General features: G+C 49.4%; 5 protein-coding genes across 5 annotated transcripts; 1 reads left to right on the top strand and 4 right to left on the bottom strand.

The window, feature by feature from the left end:
- Positions 1-1,521: 1,521 nt before the first annotated feature.
- EI90DRAFT_1575591 (uncharacterized protein) lies at positions 1,522-4,958 on the bottom strand. Its single transcript, XM_039051921.1, has 2 exons — positions 3,128-4,958; positions 1,522-3,072 (listed from the first exon to the last, which is right to left on the bottom strand). Exons 1-2 carry the CDS (start codon positions 4,658-4,660, stop codon positions 1,963-1,965), a joined length of 2,643 nt encoding a protein of 880 aa, XP_038914244.1. The 5' UTR covers positions 4,661-4,958; the 3' UTR covers positions 1,522-1,962.
- A 5,669-nt stretch (positions 4,959-10,627) lies between these two features.
- Positions 10,628-11,668, bottom strand: EI90DRAFT_3017720 (uncharacterized protein; the record flags this gene model as incomplete). The annotated part of the gene is made up of 4 exons (XM_039057139.1): positions 10,628-10,738; positions 10,815-10,895; positions 11,115-11,267; positions 11,324-11,668. The coding sequence occupies 4 exons, from the start codon at positions 11,666-11,668 to the stop codon at positions 10,628-10,630; spliced, it is 690 nt and encodes a 229-aa protein (XP_038914243.1).
- Positions 11,669-14,707: 3,039 nt separating this feature from the next.
- On the bottom strand, positions 14,708-15,862 carry EI90DRAFT_1576455 (uncharacterized protein). Its single transcript, XM_039051923.1, has 4 exons — positions 15,780-15,862; positions 15,392-15,647; positions 15,318-15,328; positions 14,708-15,246 (listed from the first exon to the last, which is right to left on the bottom strand). Exons 2-4 carry the CDS (start codon positions 15,496-15,498, stop codon positions 14,912-14,914), a joined length of 453 nt encoding a protein of 150 aa, XP_038914242.1. The 5' UTR covers positions 15,499-15,647; positions 15,780-15,862; the 3' UTR covers positions 14,708-14,911.
- Positions 15,863-17,438: 1,576 nt separating this feature from the next.
- Positions 17,439-19,333, top strand: EI90DRAFT_3126207 (uncharacterized protein; the record flags this gene model as incomplete). Its single annotated transcript, XM_039063899.1, has 3 exons — positions 17,439-17,722; positions 17,772-18,688; positions 18,738-19,333. 3 exons carry the CDS (start codon positions 17,439-17,441, stop codon positions 19,331-19,333), a joined length of 1,797 nt encoding a protein of 598 aa, XP_038914241.1.
- Positions 19,334-19,806: 473 nt separating this feature from the next.
- Positions 19,807-21,878, bottom strand: EI90DRAFT_1575907 (uncharacterized protein). The gene is made up of 2 exons (XM_039051922.1): positions 21,666-21,878; positions 19,807-21,613 (listed from the first exon to the last, which is right to left on the bottom strand). The coding sequence occupies exons 1-2, from the start codon at positions 21,715-21,717 to the stop codon at positions 19,956-19,958; spliced, it is 1,710 nt and encodes a 569-aa protein (XP_038914240.1). The 5' UTR covers positions 21,718-21,878; the 3' UTR covers positions 19,807-19,955.
- Positions 21,879-22,065: the final 187 nt, after the last annotated feature.

Below are 22,065 nucleotides of genomic sequence, written 5' to 3'. Positions count from 1 at the left end.
ACCAGACACAAGTATGCACGGTTGGAATTGTAGCGTGCACCGGGGTGTGGCTGATTTCACTTGACGACGAACACTTCCATCATGTTTGGGCTTGCCGCTTTCCTCAGATAGCTAATTTGTTGTTGGTGCCGGCCCATCGCGCAGAAAGATCGTGGGAATATGCGGTGCCCCGCAATTTCCACTCGGTTGCAGTTGCCGGTTGCTGTGCTAATAGTAAGTTATACCTTTTATTCAAATTATTCATTTCTACTTGGCTGTGTTGCATCTCAAAATGTCTAATCCTGGGGAAGCGCTCTGAGCTCCTAAGTGCACTGGCTTTTGCAATAGCAGCCATTCTCCTTGCTGCGAGACTCAGTCTGAAATGCGGCTCATCTAGTCGAAAGCTGCAATGAGCCTCGGACCGATCATGCATTGTATTGAGTGAATAGCGCACGGATGTAGATCTCCGTACCTGCGCGCGCGCAAATAAATCACGGGCTGTGCACTTTGTGTACGTAGGCTTAGTCACGACTTCGCTTGGTCTTCTCCAGAAGCCGGAAAGTTGTGGCACTGCCCCTGCATCTTAAGTTTAAATGAGCCGAGCTCGCTCCGGTTGACGATTAGTTCGATCTCTCCCCCGTCTCTGCTTGTAAACCCTTGTAAAGCCCTCACTGGTTGTTGGTGCGTACATTCATGGGTAACCCTCTTAGCAAACTTTTCAAGGTGCATTCGTTCTCATTCTGTCCTACCACAAATGTCCGCTAACGGTTGTGTAGAAGCTTTTTAACATAAAACACCATAAATTAACGGGAAGGCCTACTTATGAAGCAAATGAAAAGGAAGATGTATGCTGAACGTCTTCCTCGCTTTCATTCATACTCTTATCGTTCCTTTCCCCTTTGCTGTGATGACCGAAAGGCTTGGGTCCCAGGTGGAGGCCAGTTCAGGGGCGAGCGTTTGAACCACATCGAGAAGACTCACGTTCAGCACAATGGTCATCTGCGAAATCATGCGCGACACAAACCTCCTGAGTTCTGATCAACACAATGTATCAAATTACCGCAATCGCCTATAACACATATCTATGGTTTGTGGTTATGACCTTGATGGCTTTGGTGTAATGCCGCTAATCGCTCTTTCGCCAGTACTATATCGACCAAGATTCGTATAACAAAATGAGAGGGCTGGACTCTGTTCATTTTTTTTTTAGTTGGAGTATTTCTTCACGAGTCTCTTCTGTTCACCGATTGGCAGAAGGACACTCGATCAGTTTGTGCTCTTCCCTCTCTGGTGGACCAAGACGCCGGAAAGTAGCAAAGCCGGTTTTTGCATACGTCACTTGCTTAGTTACCCTCAACCACTACACCTTGTCATTCCCTGACACACAATGCTACTACTACGCGATAGTAACTATGTTAACGTTCAATCACCAAAACTGCTGGATATCAACTCGAATATCTCGTGATCTAGCTGCCAACATAACTTTTACGACGCTGGCCTGACCACTATTTGGCTTAGCATTTGCTGCCAAACACGGGCCAGAGCCACACGTTGAGTAAGATGGGCATTGCATACTTTAAATTGCATGTTTAGTGGGTCGACACATTAAAGACACCAGTTAGGATTATGTGCAGCGAGCAATCTGCTGAATAGGAAAAAGGGCAACTATGAATGAAAGCCAACCGCATATGTTTACTCGTAATTTACGCAATGGTTAATTGGCGTCCTCTCGGTCTGCGGAACTGTAAGGTAAATCAGCATAATGGGCCCACGGCGGTGATTGGCCCTCATGTTTTGGCACTAGGGAACAGCGTGGGCAGTTGGGGTGCCAATGGAGATAAGGCCATGTCAACAAAAAGCGAATGTTGGTTTTCTTAGTACTACGGCTTCGTGTTCGTGTTTGTGAGGTTAATGCAAACATGCATCGTCATTCATGATGTGTACGATATTCGGAAAGTTGTGTGTGGTGTTGTCGCCCCGTCGTCATAGATTCCCCATGAGAGTCCGTGCAGCCATTGCATCGTCATGTCTTCCAAGGCGCTCCAATGCAACAGCAATACAAGAACATAACTTTTGGAGATTATGTTCATTGGTGACGCTCGGGTACTTAGAATGAAGCCGGCGATAGTAGGATAATGACTCTTCACCAGCGGCAAGTGCATCTGAGTAACGCCCGACGGATAACAACACGTATGATAGAGTGTGCAAAGCTGTGGCATATAACGCTGTGGCATATAACGCTGGATAGACAACAGGAATTGAACGGTAAAGAGAAATGGATTCTTCAATGAAAGGCATGGCCTCAGATTGCTGACCAAGCTTGTCCAATAACCAGCCGAGATTGTGGAGCGAAGAAGCTAAACCCCCAATGGTGTATGGTGTCCGATGAAAGGCAACTAGCTTGCGCCACAGTTTGACAGCTTCTTCGATCACCGGGAGCGCCTCGGAATGCCGTCCGAGACCGTTGAGTGTCTCGTTAAGATTGTGGAGCGATCTGGCCAAGTATGGGGTGTAGGATGTCGGGTGAACTGCAACTAGCTCGCGCCAGATTTTGACACATTCTTCTATAGCTGGGAGTGCCTCGGAATGGCGTCCAAGTTTCTGGAGTAACCAGTTAAGATTGTGGAGCGATTGAGCCAAACCCGACGGCGATGCTGTCGGGCGAACGGCAACTAGTTTACGCCAGAGTTTGACACTTTCCTCGATCACTGCGAGGGCGTCGGAATACCGTCCGAGGTTCGTAAGTGAAGAGTTTAGAGTCTGGAGTGATCCAGCCAAAGGTAGGGCGTATGATGTCGGACGAAAGGCAACTAGACCGCGCCAGAGTTCGACACTTTCTTTGATCACCGGGAGCGCCTCGGAATGCATTTCGAGATTCTTAAGTGATACAGAAAGTCTCCAGAGCGATTGAGCTAGAATTGGGGCGTAGGATTTTAGGTCCAAAGATGTAAGGCAACGACAGAGTGCAACGGTATCATTTGCCAGCTCATATGCCTCATGGAATCTCAAAAGAAGCCGGAGATTGTTCCACACCTTGTCGAGCGCTCCAGCCAAGATGCGAATGGCTTTTCTTGAACTCCGATCAGCCCTCAACTGAAGGAATATGAGACTGAGTGAGAATAACTATGAACGCGACGAAGATCCATACCCTAGCCCACTCAGGGAATGATGATATACTGATGTACTCTTCCGTTCTCACACACACTTCTACCCATTGCACTACTCGCTGATTGAGGAATGTGCGAACGGACTTCCTGAGTCCCTCCGGCGGCTCCTGGATTTGATTGAGGTGATACGCAATATGCCTACATGCATATCGGAATTGTTCAGGCAACGTTTCTTGAGGAATGATTGGCAGGCGAGCCCGTTTGGAGAAAATATTAGCCAGCCCTAAACCTTTCATGAAGGAAAGATCATTGTTCAGGATTTCCATGAGGCGCAGGGCTACCCTCTCATTCTCCCTCATGGCATCCACTGTAAACCGGGGAAGTCCGGGCGATTGTGAACTCGATCGGTACATGAGGAAGTCAGGGAAAGACTGGTGCAGGATGTGAACAGGCATTCGAAGATCCCCAACTCCTGAGACGAAGGGAGCGAGTTCAGCTAATGTATCTCTGACGGATGACTTCAGGAGGGGCGACAGAATAGCATCCCAGGCCTCAACAGACAGTGGCCGTTGCGCGATTAGGATTGCCCCCATGGTGATCTGATAGTCATGCACAAAGTCCTCGTCCTTCCAATGACATTTCTCCAAAATGTTCGAATACAGGTTGTCCATAATTTCTTCGGCGTAGGCCGTCGGCCGGTTCGAGCTAGCATTGAGCAGTTCCCCCAGAATCTCCAGAGGAGAGGTACCAGTGGTCTTCACGTAGCGGAACACGGTACTGATCCAAATGAACAAGCCACCTGCTCGTTCCAATATGGCTTGGACCAATTCATCGTCCTCTTTGAGATTGTGTTTCAAACCAGGATGTGCATTTTTCAGTTCGTGAAGTTGCGTACGGATGTAAATAGCACAATCATGCACGTTAGCATCGTCTGAAAGACTAATGCCGAGGCGGTCGATAGGGAATTCAGGGAAGAGAAGACGATCGACAAGGTCGAACGGCCTAGAGGTGACAAAAAATTTGATGTTGGAAGGCAATTTCGGCACTTCTTTCGAAAGTACGTCGACAAGACGTGGGGACACATGTTTGTCGCATTCGTCCAACGCATCAATGATAATTACCATGGGGCGATCGGAAGACGGTACTTTCATTCGCAGAGGTTCAGCCACCAGTTTCTCGAATTGCCTCATGAATGGGGCATTTATGAGAGTTGGATCGATCTGAAGAGTGGATGTGATGAAGTTATGATACACGGGGTCGCATGCTGCTAGAGAACGAGCCATGCCACTGAACAGATGATCTGGCCGTGACTGCTCGCCTGCCCTGAAGAAAAAGCTCAACAATAATATCCCTTCTTTTGTACACTCCTCTGCAATTGAGCTTGCTATAGATGTCTTCCCGGCACCAGCAACAGCAGTCAGCAGCATGACACGTTTCTCACTAACCTGAATGTTTCGACACCAGGCCATGATGTGCTTGATGAGGCCTGTTCTGGTGCCGGGAAGGCATGACTCCGTTGAATCGCGGTGGGTGGCAACGGGATAAGGGAGTTTAGCGAGAATCGAGACGCTCATATTCTGAGGTTGATTAGGAAACAGTCTCGCGGTGGACGTCGAAATCCTGTCTTACCTCAGCTTCAAACGCATCGATGAGGGATTGGAATGCCGGGGACCCAGGCCGTGATACGCTTCCTGACTCATCACCGTGGGCCTGGGCAGGATGATGGTCATATGAAGCAATTATTTGGTGAATTCTCCGACGGGCCTCAGCTCCAAGATCAAGCCATCTCAAAGCCCCGACAAGTTCGGCACTTTCATCGAGACCGTACAGGTGCTCGGCGACTACAGATGCAAAAAAGTAACAATTTTCCTAGCAACCGAGTGGTGAGATATGCGGTAAGGGGAATTTACGAGTGCCTTGCGCGTACTGGCCACAGTTTATAGAATTTTGATGACTCCCTAAGTGCCTCGAGGACACGGAACAAGTCCCTTAGCGAAGGCGCGGTGCGAAAAATGATCCTCGTCTTCTCGACACTTTTCGTGCTACCCATTAGAGTGGCTTTTTTCCCGGAGAAACTCACCTAGCCAGTGATCACGATAAGCAGCAATCAAGACACCAAGAACACAGCGTACTATGTCGTTTGCTTTCAATGCGCTGGATATCAGGTTACCGAGGGCGCCCACTGGCCGTTTTCTCTCGAGGCGCACCCAGAATTCTTCTCCAGTAGGTTTCGCCAATCGCACAAGTAAAAACTCGTGCTGAACGCCCTTCTCTTCTTTGTAAACGACCAGTTCATTGATTGGAGACGACTGAGCATCGGGAGTAGTCTCGATGTAGGAACATATGTCAGCGAGCGGTGATGATAATTTTCTAGAAGAGAGAGGGATCTTTGACCAAAGAGTGGATAGCCTCGAAGCAGCGCTTGCGACCGAACGCCTAGACACGATAGATATTCTGTCGCGGTCGATACCCGCCATGGAAGACAAGATGGAAGGGTGCCTCTAGTGGGTGGGTTTGTTGCAAGGGACGCAGGCGGACAGGGGGCAGTGGGTCTGTAAACACACGAGCTTCAGGAGCGATACCAATTCAAGGCAGGTACTCAGTGAGGACCTTCACTTGATTAGGAAGGGCGGTTCTTTACATAACACAATGCTATGTGCGCGATGGCAACAGCGGAATAGAAACTCGAATGCCCCATAGCTCCATGATGAGAGAATGAGACTTGAAATCGCTCGCAACCACAGGGGGATCTATTATCTTCCTCTTCCTCTTATCAATGGTAATCGAGTGGAGTTGAGTTGAGGATCCGGCCAGTGTGTTTGAAGTGGATCACGCGATGTTCCAAAGCACTTGAAGGACAACAATAGGGGTGTTCACAGTAGCGAAAAGTACAAGAAAAGCAGCTCACAAGAGTCCCCAAAACTGGGACTTTCCCAGCGACTTTTGACCTCGAGTTTTGGTACACTTTTGAGCACTTATGAGGGCATTCACAGTTGCCTGCAGAAAGACTTGCAAAACAACTTCGTGTGAAGTCCGAGGTCATGATGACTTGAATGATTATGTAACAATAGTGTGGCACTCGGTTTCACCTGTTTGGGTGTGGGTGTTTATTCAGAAGCATGCACTCAATGGGTGAGATTGGGAGGACTTGACAGTGGGAGACAGCAGCACAGAGGTAATTGAGTTGTGGACGAATTACATGGGATGTGGATGACTCAGCACGGGGTTATCAGCTTAGGGCCGAGTTGTGGAAAATGTTTTGAAGAGGGAGTTTTGTGCTTTTGGCACTCTTGCAGCCTCGGAGCCGCAAGACAAAAGTCGCTCTTTTGGTTGACTTGCCAAAAGATGGCGAGTGTTGTGACTGACTTGTGACTGAGTCTTTTGACTGACCTACGGCCGACCTGTGGTACCGTGAACGCCCCTAATGCGTGCTCAAACAGTCCGTCACGGGTAGCGCCTCTTGTTTAATCCATCGACACGAATAAGGTTGGTATTAGAGTCTCGCAGCCCCTCTCACGAATCAGTTCAAGTTTGGGTTCTATCGACCCGACCCGAGGCACTGATTCATGCGGAAGTCCATTCGCAGAGTGGACATGAATAACTCCATACCGCCCAGGGGGGCAGCCGCGCGGCACAAGACGATGCCATGATTCCCGCATGGTAAAAGCGCACATCCTCCCGTTGGAATTCTTTGCGCCCTCTTCCCGACTGCGGGAGCCATTCGTTTTGGACCCATCCTTCAAATGCGGCGTTCTTAATATATGATATACTCTCAATAGTCATGCCGAGAAAGCTTCGTTTCGAAAGATTGTGTACAAAAATTATCACACTAATTGTGACACGTCCACCCCATCAAAATTCACATAAACCACCTCTCCGCCCTTACCACCCACCGAAACCCTCCTTCCTGTTTGTATAACCTCCGAAATAGGCTCGAAATCATCTGGTAGCCAGCAAAGATACGCTAGACCATTTTCCAATGATGTACACAGACAGTTATTTCTGAGCACGATGGGTAAGGTTGGATCTGGCTGATAGGTCTGCGTGAAGGCCTCGTCGGAGCGTGGCGCCGAGAGCTCGGTCCACATGGCAGTACTCAGGTCAATAGCGAAGGGCTCTTCAGAATCGTCTGAGACTTGCCATCCGCGCACTCGAAGGGCCAAGCCATCTTGAGAATAGGATATGTGGTAAGGCACAAAGAAGATCGACTGGCTGAATGAAACACCCGTGACAACTTCAGCCAAACCCACTTGTATTATGCATTGTCCTGAAGCAATGTCCCATATCAGAACGGATTCATCCCGCGACGCTGAAACAAGTTGAGTGCCATCAGGGGAGAAGCATGCGCATGTTATTGAGTCTGCATGTCCGTTCAATAGAACGGGAGATGCATCAGGGTCGCTTGAATCGGCTAACTGGAGGATGTTGTCCTCGTCCACAGTCACTGTAAACCGATCATTTGAGGCGATCACAAATGAAACGCCTTTGCTCCCTTGTTCTATTGTTGCCTCCATATCCCATATGAGGACTGAACGTTCTCGTGAACCTGAAGCCACCCTGGTGCCGTTCGGAGAAAATGTAACTGTGTTTACTTCGCCAATATGGCCAGCAAGGGTACCAGCGTGAGCCCATCTTGTCCCATCAGCATGCCACAAGGAAATTGTCGAATCCGCTGAAGCGGAAACAATCCAATTGCCATCCGCCGAGCAAGATACAGAGTAGACTGCGTCGAGGTGATGCTCAAGGGTAAGATGGTCATTATCGTATATGATTAGGATGCGGACTTTGCAATCTTTGCATGCCACGATCACCCTTTCGTTGTCAGGATGAAAGGCGAGACAGAACATCAGGCAGCCCACATCAAACTGACGAATTTGTTTTCCAGATGCGGCGTCCCAGACTAGGACAGTCCCGTCATATGATGCAGATGCCAAGGATGCTCCATCCAGTGAATACGTCACAGAAACCACAATGTCGGTATGACCTTCGAGAATACGGATGTTTGAGCCGTCAGTGGCATCCCAAATACGAATGGTTGAGTCTCCTGACGCTGAAGCGAGGCGAAACCCGTATAAAGTGTATGCAATGGAGTTTACGCGCTTGGAATGACCGGAAAGGCGTTTAGGTTTCCCGGAACCATCGGCATTGCAAATGTAGATCGAGCCATTCTCACATGCACACGCAACTTGCAAACCGTCGGGAGAAAATGTTACATAATCGCAGTCGGAGGGTAAGTCCACTTCCAGGGCTTTGGTTCCGGTGTCTGCATTCCACAACCAAACGCATTTATCTCTGAAGGCCGACACCAGGTAGGCGCCGTCTGGTGAATACGCCAAGGAGCAAACGGGGTGCGGATGTCCCTGAAGGTTTAGAGGTGCACGACTCCACGATTCTTGGGTATTCCCCGACGCCGTGATCACGACAGCATTGTATAGGGAAGTCGAAGGAAGTGCCGAAGAACCCGAATCGGTGGATGGCGAGGTGGAAAAGACGAGAAATGGGCATTGGCTGAGCGCCCGCTTCGAACGGAGGACGAAGCGATACATGTTGAGAACATGCAACCGAAGCTTGCTCATTTCGATGTATCCACGCTGTATGACGTGATGGATCTAGGTAGCATTCTGTGGCAAGGAGCAACTAGGACGTACCATCCACTGCTCCAGTCGGTGCAGACCACCGCATGCAGCGTCCATGTCGTTCATAACCCCCATTGCCACGACCCAATACAAGAGCCACTTGGATATGACTTGCTCTAGTGCTCCTACTACTTTTGGACCTGGAGGAGTGACTCGACAGACAAGTAAAGTCCAGCTTTTACAAGCAAACTTCGCCTTTGCCGGTACTGCACTGTCGAACAACGCTGCAAGTCTCGGGATGTCTTCCTTTAGTCGATGTCGGTGCTCCCCGAAGAGAGCTGGCAAAGTTTCGCAATATGAAAGATGCTGAAGCGTCCAGAGAGCCAAGTCCAGGTCAGCCGAGGGTGAACATTGCTGCCCATTCCATTGCAGTTGAAGCGGAGCGGCGCTCGTTCCCGCCACTCCATGGGCAATTTCTGTATCAAACTGGTCCAAGCGTTAAATGCAACGTAACAATACCGCCACTCGATACCTACCGCTCCCGAAAAAAGATTTGTAACCTCTGTATCCAGCTTGTCCATCTGGTTTTGATCCAGAATAGATTCAGATATCTTGAGAATGCCACCCACAGAGGATATCCATGAATTCAACCTAAGAGCAAGATCCCTATCTTCCTTAATCAGAGTTTGAATTGTCAGCCATGAGGGTGAAATAGTGACCTCGAGAAACCCCTTCGGAAACCCCTTGCCCCAGGTACTTCACTTAATCTGTGGAGATGCTCGTAAAGAGCTATCTTGCATTCAGATAGTAGTTGTATCAGAGACGATTGGCGTCCGGTTCGCCGACTTGCTTCATCAAGACTGGAACAAAGGAGGAGTTTCTAGAATCGCAGCGTGAGACAAGGAAAAGGTTAGAACGAGGTATACGAACATCTTGGGCTTTGACAATCTGCACCAATTGCGAAATGGCTTCAATGAGGAGATTATCGTGTGTCATGGCAGCTATGGATTCCACTTCCGTCACCAGGGGTGGCACCCGCGTAGGAAGCACTGTGTAAACTCTCTCTTTGATTGCCCTGCGGCGGCCACCACCCCATGAGGGGTTATTTAATCTTCCCGTATCGCTAAACCTCCCACCCAGAAATTGGACAGAAATTTCTTGAATGATTGAAGCAAAGAACCAACAATTCTCCCTTGAGAGATCGTACACTATGGACTCGTCACGGACAACGTCGAGAGTCTTCACAAGACGTTTGAGGGGGATGGGCGATCTGAATCTGATGGCAGCCTCTTCCTGGACCTTTGGGCCAAGTATATTCCGAAGAAATACTGTCATTTTTACCTTGCGGGGGAAGGTCAATGCGAGATCAAGTTGAACAAGTCAATACTCACCATATCAGTTGCTGCGAGGTATCCTCGAAACAATATCTTGAAGAAACTAGTCCGTGGACGACGGTCTAACCGGATCCAGAACGTTGATCTATCTTCCCTGGTGACTTCGAGCAGTAGGAAATGATGCACAGCCCGCCCCATCGTCCCATATCGAAGCAAGCGACTGACGGTCGCTCCTTCGGCCGCCTGGCTGCGGGGCAACTCCGTGCAAAAGGCACCAAGGGTGTACTCCTTGTCCCCTCTAATAGGAATGCTTCCTAAGATGTCTTCCTCCCTCAGATGTCGTGGATATACAACTTGGTCGACCTGATCGATCTGACCGCTTGATATCGTGGAGCCCTCCGAAAGCGAGAATGTTCGTTCACGAGGATGATATGCATCCTGCGCGTGCAAATCAATTTCGGAGCTCTGTTCTCGAAAAGTTGGGATATTGCATATGTACGAGAAAAGTTATCTCACCGTGGAGAATGTGTCCCGCGGCAAGAGCATTAGAGATGCTGAACGACGAAGTGGTCCGCGGGAAGTCTCACGGGGAGCTCTATCCTGTGCATACAAACCCACCTATTCTCGGTCCTCAGGCGGAGGCATAAATCTGTGCAAAGAAATTTGTCTTACACTGGAATAGGCGTCCTGCGATAGGAGCATTTGAGATTCTGACCGACGAAGAGACCTGACTAGGCTCGTGCTAGAAGCGCTGCTCATATTCTGACAGCCTGTTGATTAGGAAACAGTCTTTCGTGGGCGTCGAAATTTTGCCTTACCTCAATTTCAAGCTCATCGATGGGAGATTCGAATGCTGGGGACCCAGGCGGTGATATGCTTCCCAACTCGCCACCGTGATCCTGAACGGGAGGATGATCATATGAAGTAATTATTTGATGAATTCTTCGACGGGCATCAGCTCCCAGATTAAGCCACCTTAAAGTTCCTGTAAGTTCGGCACTTTTATCGAGACCGTACAGGTGTTCTGCGACTACAGATGCAAAAAAGTAGCAATTCTCCTAGTAATCCGGATGATAAGAAGTGCAGCAAGAGGATATTTGCGAATAGCACGTGCATACCGGCCAGACTTTATAGAATTTTGATGACTCCCTAAGTGCCTCAAGGACACGAAGCAAGTCCGTTAGCGAAGGCGGGTCGCGAAAAATGATCCCCGTCTTCTCGACACTCTTCGTGCTACCCAACAGAGCGGCTCTTTTCCCAGAAAGACTTGCCTGTTCCGATGATTGAGTGAATCAGAATCAAGAGAATGGCCAGTAATGATGCTCACCATGTCGTTTGCTTCCAATCCACTCGATATCAGGTTACCGAAAGTGCCCACCGACCGTCTTCTCTCCAAACGCACCCAAAAATCTTCTCCAGTAGGTCTCGCCAGCCGCAAAAGTAGGAACTCGTGCTGGACACCTTTCTCTTCTTTGTAAACGATCAATTCTTTGATGGGGGATAACTGGGCATTGGGAGTAGTCTCGATGTAGGAACATATAACGGCGAGCGGTAATGGTATTTTCCTGGAAGAGCGTGGGACCTTTGACCAGAGGGTTGAAAATTTCGAAGCAACGCTTGCTATCGAACGTTTAGACGCAATGGATATTCTGTCAGAGTCAACACCCGCCATGGAAGACAAGATCGAAGGGATCCTCTAGCGGGTGGGTTAGTTGCGAGGGACGGACAAGGCGGGCACGTGGGATTGGGCACACGAGCCTTACATGTGGTACATACCAATTACAAGCGGGTGAGGCAATTTGGGCTCAACCGTTTCCCTACTTAATGAGAACCCTTACTTTATGCGGCAAGGACGCCTAAGAATGACTACAGAAAAACCCACGCTCCCTAAACCAGTCAATGGAACACATTGCAGATACATGTTTCATTGGTGCCTTGCACACGCAATGGCAATAGATCGAGGAATAGAAACTCATCACGCAGTCTGCAGGAATTCAATGGTAGATAATGCCCTGCTCAACAATAACGTGATGCAACGGGTTCAAATTGGGTACCTCTGGTGCCCTGGGAAATCCCTTATCTCGGTGATTCCGACAAAGCAGTTGCCAGAAGCTCCCGCATGAGCGCTTGGTTGTGAATATCGCATGTTGGAGACGCTACGCCAGGAACGAGAGATCGCAAAGCAGCACTAGTGTGGTTACTGATATCGGACCAGCAGTTTTGCTTCCTTGAGCCCATTTGGGTGCAAACGCCATGAGCCGGAGAATTTAACATGCGCGGCAATGGGTGTAATACATATGAAGGGGTGCTGCTCTTATTTCTTCTGATCGAAGGTAGGATCGGGTGGGGTGGAGTTCCGGGGTTGAGGAATCAGGTCCGTGAGTGAGTGAGTGAGGTTCATTTGAAACTCCGTGTCTGTGCCATTAGGCGCATACGTATGACGGAGCGTGAAGTGGATCAATTAATCGGGGGGTTACGTAAGCCATGGAAGCGCGACTCAATATCAGCTGGTTCTGTCGCGCTGCGCGAACTGGAAACTTGATTCCTGCGATTCGTTAGGTGTCCCGCTGACAATGCTTTCGTACCTCACTCAACCCCACGAATACTGGACATTCATAGGAGGCACATTCCACCGCATATATTCATCCCCCAACGCTACGCCGAGTTCGGAGCCTGCTTTCGATCCCTTCCATCCGGTGGGTGACTCAGCTACTCATCACCGCATATTCACTGTGTTGATTCACAACGTCCAATCTCACAGCACAGAGCCACGGGTCTCTCATGATAGGGTACCATAAAATTATTAATGCGTAATTCCTCCATACCGCCCAGGGGTGGCCGCGCGGCACAAGACGATAGCAGGTGAGGTTGGATCTGGCTTATAGGTCTACGTGAAGGTCTCGTCAGAGCGTGGCGCCGAGAGCTTGGTCCATGTGCTAGTACTCGGGTCAATGGTGAAGGGCTCTTCAGAATCGTCTGAGACTTTCTACCCGCGGGCCAAGCCGCCTTGAGAATAGGGATACGTGGTAAGGCGCCAAGAAGCTCGACTGGCTGAATGAAACACCCGCTTCAGCCAAACCCACTCATTTTTTGCGTTGTCCCGAAGTAATGTCCTGTATCAGAACGGATTGATCCTGTGGCGCTGAAACAAGTTTGACGCCATCAGGGGAGAAGTGCGCGCACGTTATTGAGTCTGCATGTCCACGCAATCGAACAGGAGATGTACTAGGGTCACTTGGATCGGCTAATTGTTGCCTCTATATCCCCTACGAGGACTAAACGATCTCGTGAACCCGAGGCCACCTATCCAGGGTCCTTTTTTTCCTTCCGTCCCACTCGCCATTTCCAAATTCCCGCATTTGTCATCCAACCAATCCACGCAACTCCCTGCTCCTGTGCGGATTTCTTTCTGTCTTTTGATCCCCGCTCTCTCCCGACACCATCTCTCTCAACTTTAGACCTCTCAACCCTGCAATGACCCTCACTCTTCAATCCCTCCCATCTTTCTTCCTGGCCGTGCCCCTTGTTGAGTGCAAACCTTTCTGTTCGCTCATTTAATCCTTTCTTTGTGGATAAATGGATCTGTGGCTGAGTTTCGCTCCCATTGCTATTCAGTCAGCGCTGAACAACAACTGGTTAACCATGCTGCTCTAATGATCGCGAGGGTTGTTGTTCGGGTGCATATTCTCGGCCGATGCGTGGCCCCTGCATCTATGACTGCTGAAGCTCGATACGCTGAGTGGAAACGTTCTTGTGCTACATTGGACGCATGTTCCATGCGGTGGTCCCTGTGTGATGTTCGGCGTTGTGACACAATGCTGGTTAATCCAATATGCACTCTGAAGAGCATTCATTGTCATGCTCACAAGCAATCTTGACATTGGTCTATCCCATAGAGAGCCGATGCATTGTCATAGTGGCACCCGAAAGATTTCTGTTGACCCGTCAACCTGAGGCAATAGGAAATGAAATGCTAATTCGGTGTCACAGAGGGCCTCTCCGATTCATTATCGGAAATTGATCTGCCACACTTTACGCATTCCACGTTCTGGTGGTAGCTCTGATTTGGACGAAGATGACATGCGACGATCCCTCCTTCGTTTCCAACAAATTTTGAACTATTATCCGGATCGAAAGATCATCATCCAAAGTTTCGAGTCCATCTCTTCGCCTGATCTGTGCACTCTTTTTTTTTCCACCGGATCCCATATCTCGCCACTCAATCATGAGCCCTCACGTTCCAACCGGGAGGAGTTGCTAAGGAAGGGACATGGAAAGACAGAGTTCGTCTGCTGAGAAGGATTGGTCAAGTGTTTTGGTGTTCTTCACAATGGTACACACCTTGAGCCCCGTTCACTGTGTCATGCTGCACTCCACATTTTCAAGTATGAGAAGTGCGTGCCATCGGGCCCAAAAATACAGAACAGATGAGGTGCAATCGGCCAAGAGTGGCGGGTTCTGCCGCGTCAGGCGGCGTCCACCAGTTATGTATTGCCAGTATAGCTAGCAAGGGTACCAGCGTGAGCCCATGTTGTCCCATCAGCACACCACAAGGAAATTGCCGAATCCGCTGGAACGGAAGCGATCCACTCGAGCAAGAAACGGAGTAGACTGCGTCGAGGTGATTATCAAGGGCAAGATTGTCATTATCGTATATGTTTAGGATGCAGACTTTGCTATCTTTGCATGCCGCGACGCAGATGCCAACGACGCTCCATCTGGTGAACACGCCACAGAAACCACAATGTCGGTGTGACCCTCGAGAGTACGAATGGTTGAGCCCTCAGCAGCATCCCAAATACGGATAATGAAGATGCTGACGCGAGGGGAGACCCGTGTGTAATGGAGTTGACGCGCTTGGAACGTCCGGAAAGGCGTTGAGGTTCCCCAGAACCATCGACATTGCAAATGCAGATCAAGCCATGCTCCCACATGCAAGTTGCAAACCATCCGGAGCAAACGCCATATAAACGCAGCCAGAGGGAAGGTCCAGTGTCAAGGCTCGGGTTCCGGTGTCTGCATTCCACAACCAAATGTCAAGTAGACGCCATCTGAAGTATAGGCCACGGATAATGAGTGGCCCGGAAGTTTCAGAGTCACACGACACCGCGATTCTTTGGGTGGGATTCCCGCAACAGTCGAAGTTGAGCACACTGTTCCTACGAAGATCTGGCGAGTTTGAACTACCGAGATATCGACCACGTCCGCAATCTTCACAATCTGGGACGTCTAACGCAGCCGTTGGATCTACTACCACCGTGACACTCGTCAAAAGCCCTAGGAACGTGGTACTACGCAAAATTAACGCAGCCAATACTGACCTTTTCCGACCCTATTCACCTCTTCTACTGGACGTTCCACGACACCAATCGATACATTAGGATTGCTTACCTACCCGCTGACAGATTGGGTCTCCGAGGCGGCAGATGACAGTTGGATCTGGAGTGCTAGAGACGAGATGCGATACCCTAATGCGTCGAACAGAGTCGAAGCGACGTGCATAATTTATCGTGCCATGTTCCCTTTTTCGTTCGATCATCATAAACACCGTACTGTCGCGAGAGGAGTCTGCAGATGGTCATATTGTGGCCCTACCTTAAGCGCAAGGTTCAGTTGAGGATGATTTGTGGATGCGGGAAGAAAGGGAAGAACTCAGGCCGAGTAGTGGCAAGAATGAGAGGCCGATCCGGGGATTTCATCGAGTTGTGAAAACCACCATGACAACCAGGGATATAAATGGCTAAGTTTCAGTGGGGGAGGCAAGCGACATGCATTAACTTTACTTGAGGAGACCAGTGACTGTGCGATTTTCCAACAACGACCATGCAAATCTCCAATGCCAACATGCTAAAATCCCCAACAGCACGGGCGGGGTTTGGGCGGGGTTTTCCAACAATCCTGTTGGCTTCCGACGCGCTCTGGACGTGCCAGTGTTGGGCCTACTCAGTACATAATGGGATATCCTCATTAATCAGGCGAAATAGGTCCATGGTTGCGAAATGATCTGTGCCTTGAAAGGGAAGTGACCAGAGATGTATACCTGAGCAGAGTGATCTGGGAATTGGATATTGTTCCTCTTGAACAATTTCACAGCAGAGGCTTGACGAAGGTGGTGAAGCGCTCAACCGCACATTGTAGGTACGACATTGCTTCCTTTCGGTTGACCGGCGGACGTTTCTTTGATGGAAAATTCTACTGGCTAGGCTACTTGTCCCATTGACTCTGTCATGCTCAGGATGATGGAACTCGTTGGTGTTACAGTTGGCAGCGTGTCACGCACCTGGGTCCTATTTGGACGAACTACCAGTACGCGTGTGTGTGATTGGCCGAGCTTGCGAGGCTTTGTTTCCAAAGGGGGTTCGATTTTTCATTTTACAGTAAACTCCGTATCCGTACCTGTTGGCTAATGCCGGAGCGTACAACGCGGAATACGAACAAAGTCTTGCGATTGTACCTCCCATCTTGCCAGCTCTCCGACCGCCATCGGCCGGTGTCCCTGTTGTCGTGAAGACTGACCAATTCCTGCCACAATGTGCGGCGATAAACCATCTCTACGACTTGGTCGCGGCTTATGTAAACACGCCAAAGTGTTATAACATCACCCCACGTGCTGTTTGGCCCTGTGTACTTTGGTATACCCTTTGTGATCAACCCCACTTCACAACAGCGGTGCTTATGGTGCCTGGCCGGCTTTATACCAATGTCACTTCTAGTGTGCCAGGATGTCACATTTTATGATATCTCCGCATGTGCTGTTTGGCTTGGTGTACCCTTTGTTCAAGGAGCAACGTTTTGGCCACTGAACTAGAATTGAATTCAATCAAGCCATGCCACCCAACGATGCCATGCCACCTTGTTGGCTATTTATCGATGCCACTTCTCAGTCCTGTTCGCACCCCCTTCCCACTCCCAGTCTTGACAAAGCAGCATGAAAGGAATGGCTCGATCCAGTTGCACATCGGACTCGCATGGGAGAGAGGGCCGCGGTTTGGGTACCCGTGAGTCCAAGACTGTTCCAACTACTGGGAGGCGATCGCGCGCTCAGCCATCCCAACTCCGGCGAAGCGCACGAGAAACCCGATCAACACGTGGACATCGAACAACGTCGAAAGAGGCAGTGAGGTTCCGGGAGGGCGAGAATGGAACGATGGGAAACAGTACGCGCATCGTATTCTGGCTGTGTGCGCACGCCCACAACTCATTCTTCTCCAGATCCCGCGTCGGACGTCACACTCGTGGAGGCATCACAAACCCACTCAAAAGCGGCCAAATTGAGTGGCAGTGGACACGGCAAGCAATGATTCTCTGAGTCTGAGTACACCACCCTTAATGCTTCAATTTTCCTAGGAAAAATGCGATCGTCGTCAACGGTTGCAGGTATTTCCAATTCGAACGGTCACCGATGGGTTGAAGATCGTAAATTAAGATGCGAACTAGGAAAGATGAATGCCAGAGGCGTGCCCTACGCGAGATTCCTAGATGCTACGTTTCCCATCTGGAAAAACCTTCCCACAAGGCAGTTTAATAAGCTGCGAAAGCCATTACGCCAGCTGAGAGACAGATACCTGGAGGTGGCGGAGGATCTAGGCAGCAAGGAGGAAGATCTCTACGAGCCCTTCGCTGATCTCATGCATAAGATCCTCCACAATAATGCAGGGTTGTGTGAATATGTAAAGTCGCATAAGAAACGAAAACTCCAGGGCGCCGTCAAAGAGGCAGCGAGAGGGTATGTGTTTACTGATCCCGATTGCACTGCGATTGACCAATCTTATCAGTCCTGATGGAGTCATCATTTACAAGCCGCCCGGGCAGAACGAGCCAACAAATGCCGATGACTTGCATTGGAGAGAAATTCTCCTTGTTATTGATCTGAAAAGAACGAAGAACTTTGGGGCTACACTGAACCCTCCAAAGTCAAATTCCGGAATGACAGAAGAACAGATCGAGATCGAGTTGAAGAAAAACGGCAGTGTGAAATTGGATGGGAGACAACAACTTGCCAGCTATGGGTTGGAACAACTCTCAAGCAACCCCCTTAAGCAGTTTAGCCATGGCATGGCCGTCATTGATTCCTTCGTTGAATCTTGGTACTACGACCGCTCCGGGCCGATAGGATCCAGTGTTATCGACCTTCGGAGGGATGATGATTTCGAGCTATTCTGTAAGCAAGTACTAGCCACATCATATGCAGATCCTCTCAGCTTTGGCTTCAATCCCCGCTTTGACATCAAGCGGCCAGTCTCTGCCAATTCACAAAAGATCACCATTGGCGGTTGGGACATCTCATTCGACGCGTCTAGACCCATCCACGTCTCGCGTGGGTTTACTGGGAGGTGCTCGACCATATTCTGTGCGTCAACACAAACCCCCGACACTGGAGTGGAACACCAATGCGTTTTAAAGCTTTCTTACCAACCCTGCGATCGCATACCTTCGGAGGCTGACCATTACGCACTTTTGTGGGAAAAAGAAGTCAAGGGTATACCGGAAATTCTCTGCTGGGAAAAATTCCCGAGTCTCGCAGAGGAGGGGCCACGCTGTGCTCTCATGGAATATCTACCGGACTATCAGTTCGGTGCGGCGAGATATCTAGAAGCTATTGTCATCGCTGAGAGGTTCGAGCCTATCACGTCCATTGATATCAACAAGGACACGAAGTCGATTTTTAAAGTCTTCCTTTCTATCATCGAAAGTGAGTTTGACAGCTCTGACTGATCGATAAGGGGCTAAGTCATTTTCAGCACATCATCAGGCCTATGAGGTAGCAGGCATACTTCACCGGGACATTCACGTCGACAATCTCATGTGGACGATTGTGGATGGCCAGCCCACGGGATTTCTGATTGACTGGGATTTTGCCAGTGGACCTGCTACACATCCTCCCGAAGATCATCAGCAAACTGCCTTCACGCTCAATGCAGCCTCCCTCGCGATTGATCTACTCCAGAACGAACCACTCCCTCGTCTCTATCGTCACGATCTCGAGTCTTTCTTTTGGGCACTTTGGTCGATTATTCTGACGGGAGCGGACGCTGTTGGGTTGGACGAGTTTGTGAAGGTGTCCAGGTGGGAGCAAGGTAGTGTGGAAGAACGTAAGGCTTGGAAGCAGGCTTTCCTCGATCGAGGTTATCGAGGTGCAATTGCACGGCTGAATGAAAGTGAGAAGACTGGTCTCTCCCTCCCTAACATCACAGCTTGTCTTGTGCAGCTGTGCCAGCTCATTTTTGATGGTCAGGAGGCGATAGAATACAGGAGTGAACTGACGAACGTTGAGACTGCCGATGATCACATCACGTATGCCAAGTTTGTAGCTGCTGTGAAACTTGCGATTCAATAGTTACATTACGAGTGAGGATTTAAGATAGCCAGGAATTTTTCATATATAATATGATTATCTAGGGTTTCGTCATTGAAAGCGATCTCAGGTAACACCCCGAGGAACAGATTTCTTTCCGTTCGGTTCCTCGCTGAATAGCCACCGCGGAACGCCAGTCGAAGGGGTTGTATCCAAGTGGTAGCAAGCGGCACCGCCTCTGGAATTGGATTCGAGCGTGCAATCGACAACCACCCTTCTTTGTGCGCGCGTACATCTGACCACGTCCCAGAGTTCCAATGTGAGAAGTAATCTTGTTTCCCCGATATATTTGCGCGTTGATAGCATATTAGAAAAAGCACGTAAAAAAAGGATTCTAAGTCGTGGCGATACATGGCCCGAGGAAGGGGATCTAGGTAGCAGAGGTCGATGGACCGGAATGGCACAGTGCCACCAGGAAGCACAGGGACGTCAAGAGCTTTTCCAGTGTCGGGATCTTTATCACGAACAGCCATATCAAGATCAATGAGGATACCACGGGTGGGATCATGAGAGTCAACCATCAAGTTGTTGTAGCTGATATCTCGATGTAGTATTCCGGCTTTTTCATAAAGTTCGTGATGGGCTGGGACAAGTCACACGGAAATCAATAAAAGGTGCAGGGGAAGGAAGGAAAAGGGAGGGAAGGGTGAGAGGGTGACCACAAACCTTGCACTAGCGATATGAACGCCTCTTTGAACGTGTTTAAGGCCTTTATCGTGTACAGAGGAACACAAAATGGTGATAGTACTTGCATACGTAATTCACGATCTTGAAAGGATCCAACTTTACACAACATGCGACGGATGCGACCTTCAGATAGAACAAAGGCTGTACATGATGCATGTAAAGTCGCTAAGCCCTGGACCCCTCTTTGATGAGCTAGGCGATAGAGCTCGTCTTCCCGATGTTTTGAGCCGGGTTGCCACGACAATTTGACGACTACGTGATTGGATTCGGAGAATGATGCACCCGAAGAGTGCGATGATATGTTTGACATTTTGATGGCCTCGTACACGGAAGTCCCTCGTCCGTATAATGATGATGAAGAATGAATGACACTAATAAGTTTGAACCAGTGTCCTTCTGCTTCGACCTCATGATCCCGAATGTCTGACCATGATCGACGTTTTGAACCCATTGGAGCCCGAAAGAGAGTCTCATAACCAAGACATTCCTTGTCTGCGAGAGATAATTGAATAATTGAAGTGATGAATTGTTTTGACTCGTGTAGAATGTTGATGGTAGATGAACAGATAGATCCTGCACGGTCGAAATACCAGAATTGAAAATCCAGTCCGTTAATGTGTAGTCCTAGTATGTGACGCCTATTTCCAACCGACGATAGCGTGGAAAGCGCGTATTGTTTTAGGAATGGAGGATCATCCTGAACGGTAGAAGGGGGAGCATTTTGTGCGGGTGTGATAGAATCAACAAGGCGATTGGACTTTTGCCTTTTCTGTGTAGGATACGGCAACCCCGCAGAAGTATCAAGGACTGGTTTGCGACGACGTCTTTCCATTCCTCCAGGGGAACAATGACGAGGTGGATGGATGAAAAATGCGGTTGCGAGAGAAGGTTGCGGTGACGCATGTGACGAAGGCGTCCGTGATCTGCTTCCGTCAGAACCAGGAGCAGGGATAAGACTCGTATTCGCCTCGATGATGACGAGCGCGTTGAAAAATTCAAATTGCAGTACTCCGTTGTCTGTCGCTTGTGCATCCACACCAAGGCATTGAGGGGTAGGAGATGATCCCGATCTGTATTTTTTCGTTTGGGCTAAAACGCGCTTAGCATAGTGGATGTCGTGAGCGTAGCGTTGGGTGAATCCACAGTCCCGAACCTCGACCAATATCAAGTTGAATAGACGCATGAGTTCAATATCTGGATCGTGAGGGTACGCAGGACTCCGTTTTTTGAAATCGCACGTTTCTATATATTGCTTTCTGTAAGAGAGGAAAGTGTTACTCCTTGATAAGCGTTCCACCGCCCTCGGTAAATTGGGAGGCGGAGTTCCGAACACTGCGTAACAAAAATCGGTGAAAGGAACTCGCAAATGGCTTTCCTCTGGCGGGTTATGCACAGGCCGCATCGGTACAGGGAGAGACTCAGGTGACGAGGGATAGTTGGCGGTGGTTTGTGTATGTGCATCCGACGTGGTATATGGTTGATCTTCGTGTTCTCGATGTGTCAATGTGTTATAGGCATACATCGTGTTTGAGCGGAGGGAGGGACACGTCCTTTTACGGAGTTTGGTTAAAAGACCTTATGTGAGTCAGTTGGTGAATAGGAGGTTTCCGGGAGGGACGCCACAGACCTAAGGTCATTGTTCCTCCCTGCCCCGGCTCTTCGACAGAAGACGCAGCCATCCCCTATTGCATACAGCAACAAACGAGGGAAGGGGATCAATCCTCCAGCGCAGATAACCTCACAACTCCAGAATGTGCCTCAACTATCCCGACGAGGTAGCGCCGAACTAAGGTAAAGAGCAGACAAGTCGTGGTAGGCCAACTTTAACCCGAGATGAAGCGCGTCCGACAAACACTCAAACCCGATCCAGAAGCTAAGGTAATCTCAGATCAAGCTTAAGTTACTGTCAGTCGTTGAACGGAGTTCGAGTTCCCCCCGTCGCGAACAAGCAGCGACCGTCTTGCACTGCCACCAATTTTCTTCTTTTATTGCCGACATAAGCCTTAGATACGATCGATCGTGTGCGT

The sequence above is a fragment of the Cantharellus anzutake genome, assembly GCF_015039405.1.
Source record: "Cantharellus anzutake strain C23 chromosome Unknown EI90scaffold_36, whole genome shotgun sequence".
Taxonomy (NCBI): domain Eukaryota; kingdom Fungi; phylum Basidiomycota; class Agaricomycetes; order Cantharellales; family Hydnaceae; genus Cantharellus; species Cantharellus anzutake.
The sequence above is the reverse complement of the archived record's forward strand: the minus strand, read 5'-3'. Positions and strand labels throughout refer to the sequence as shown.

Bases quoted from the DNA above. Each gene is read 5' to 3' on its own strand.
- EI90DRAFT_1576455 (XM_039051923.1), bottom strand. From the start codon at position 15,498: ATGCACGTCGCTTCGACTCTGTTCGACGCATTAGGGTATCGCATCTCG.
- EI90DRAFT_1575907 (XM_039051922.1), bottom strand. From the start codon at position 21,717: ATGGCTGCGTCTTCTGTCGAAGAGCCGGGGCAGGGAGGAACAATGACC. The intron at 21,614-21,665 runs GTCTGTGGCGTC...GACTCACATAAG, and splicing joins GGGAGGAACAATGACCTTAG to GTCTTTTAACCAAACTCCGT.
- EI90DRAFT_1575591 (XM_039051921.1), bottom strand. From the start codon at position 4,660: ATGAGCGTCTCGATTCTCGCTAAACTCCCTTATCCCGTTGCCACCCAC. The intron at 3,073-3,127 runs GTATGGATCTTC...ATATTCCTTCAG, and splicing joins CATTCCCTGAGTGGGCTAGG to TTGAGGGCTGATCGGAGTTC.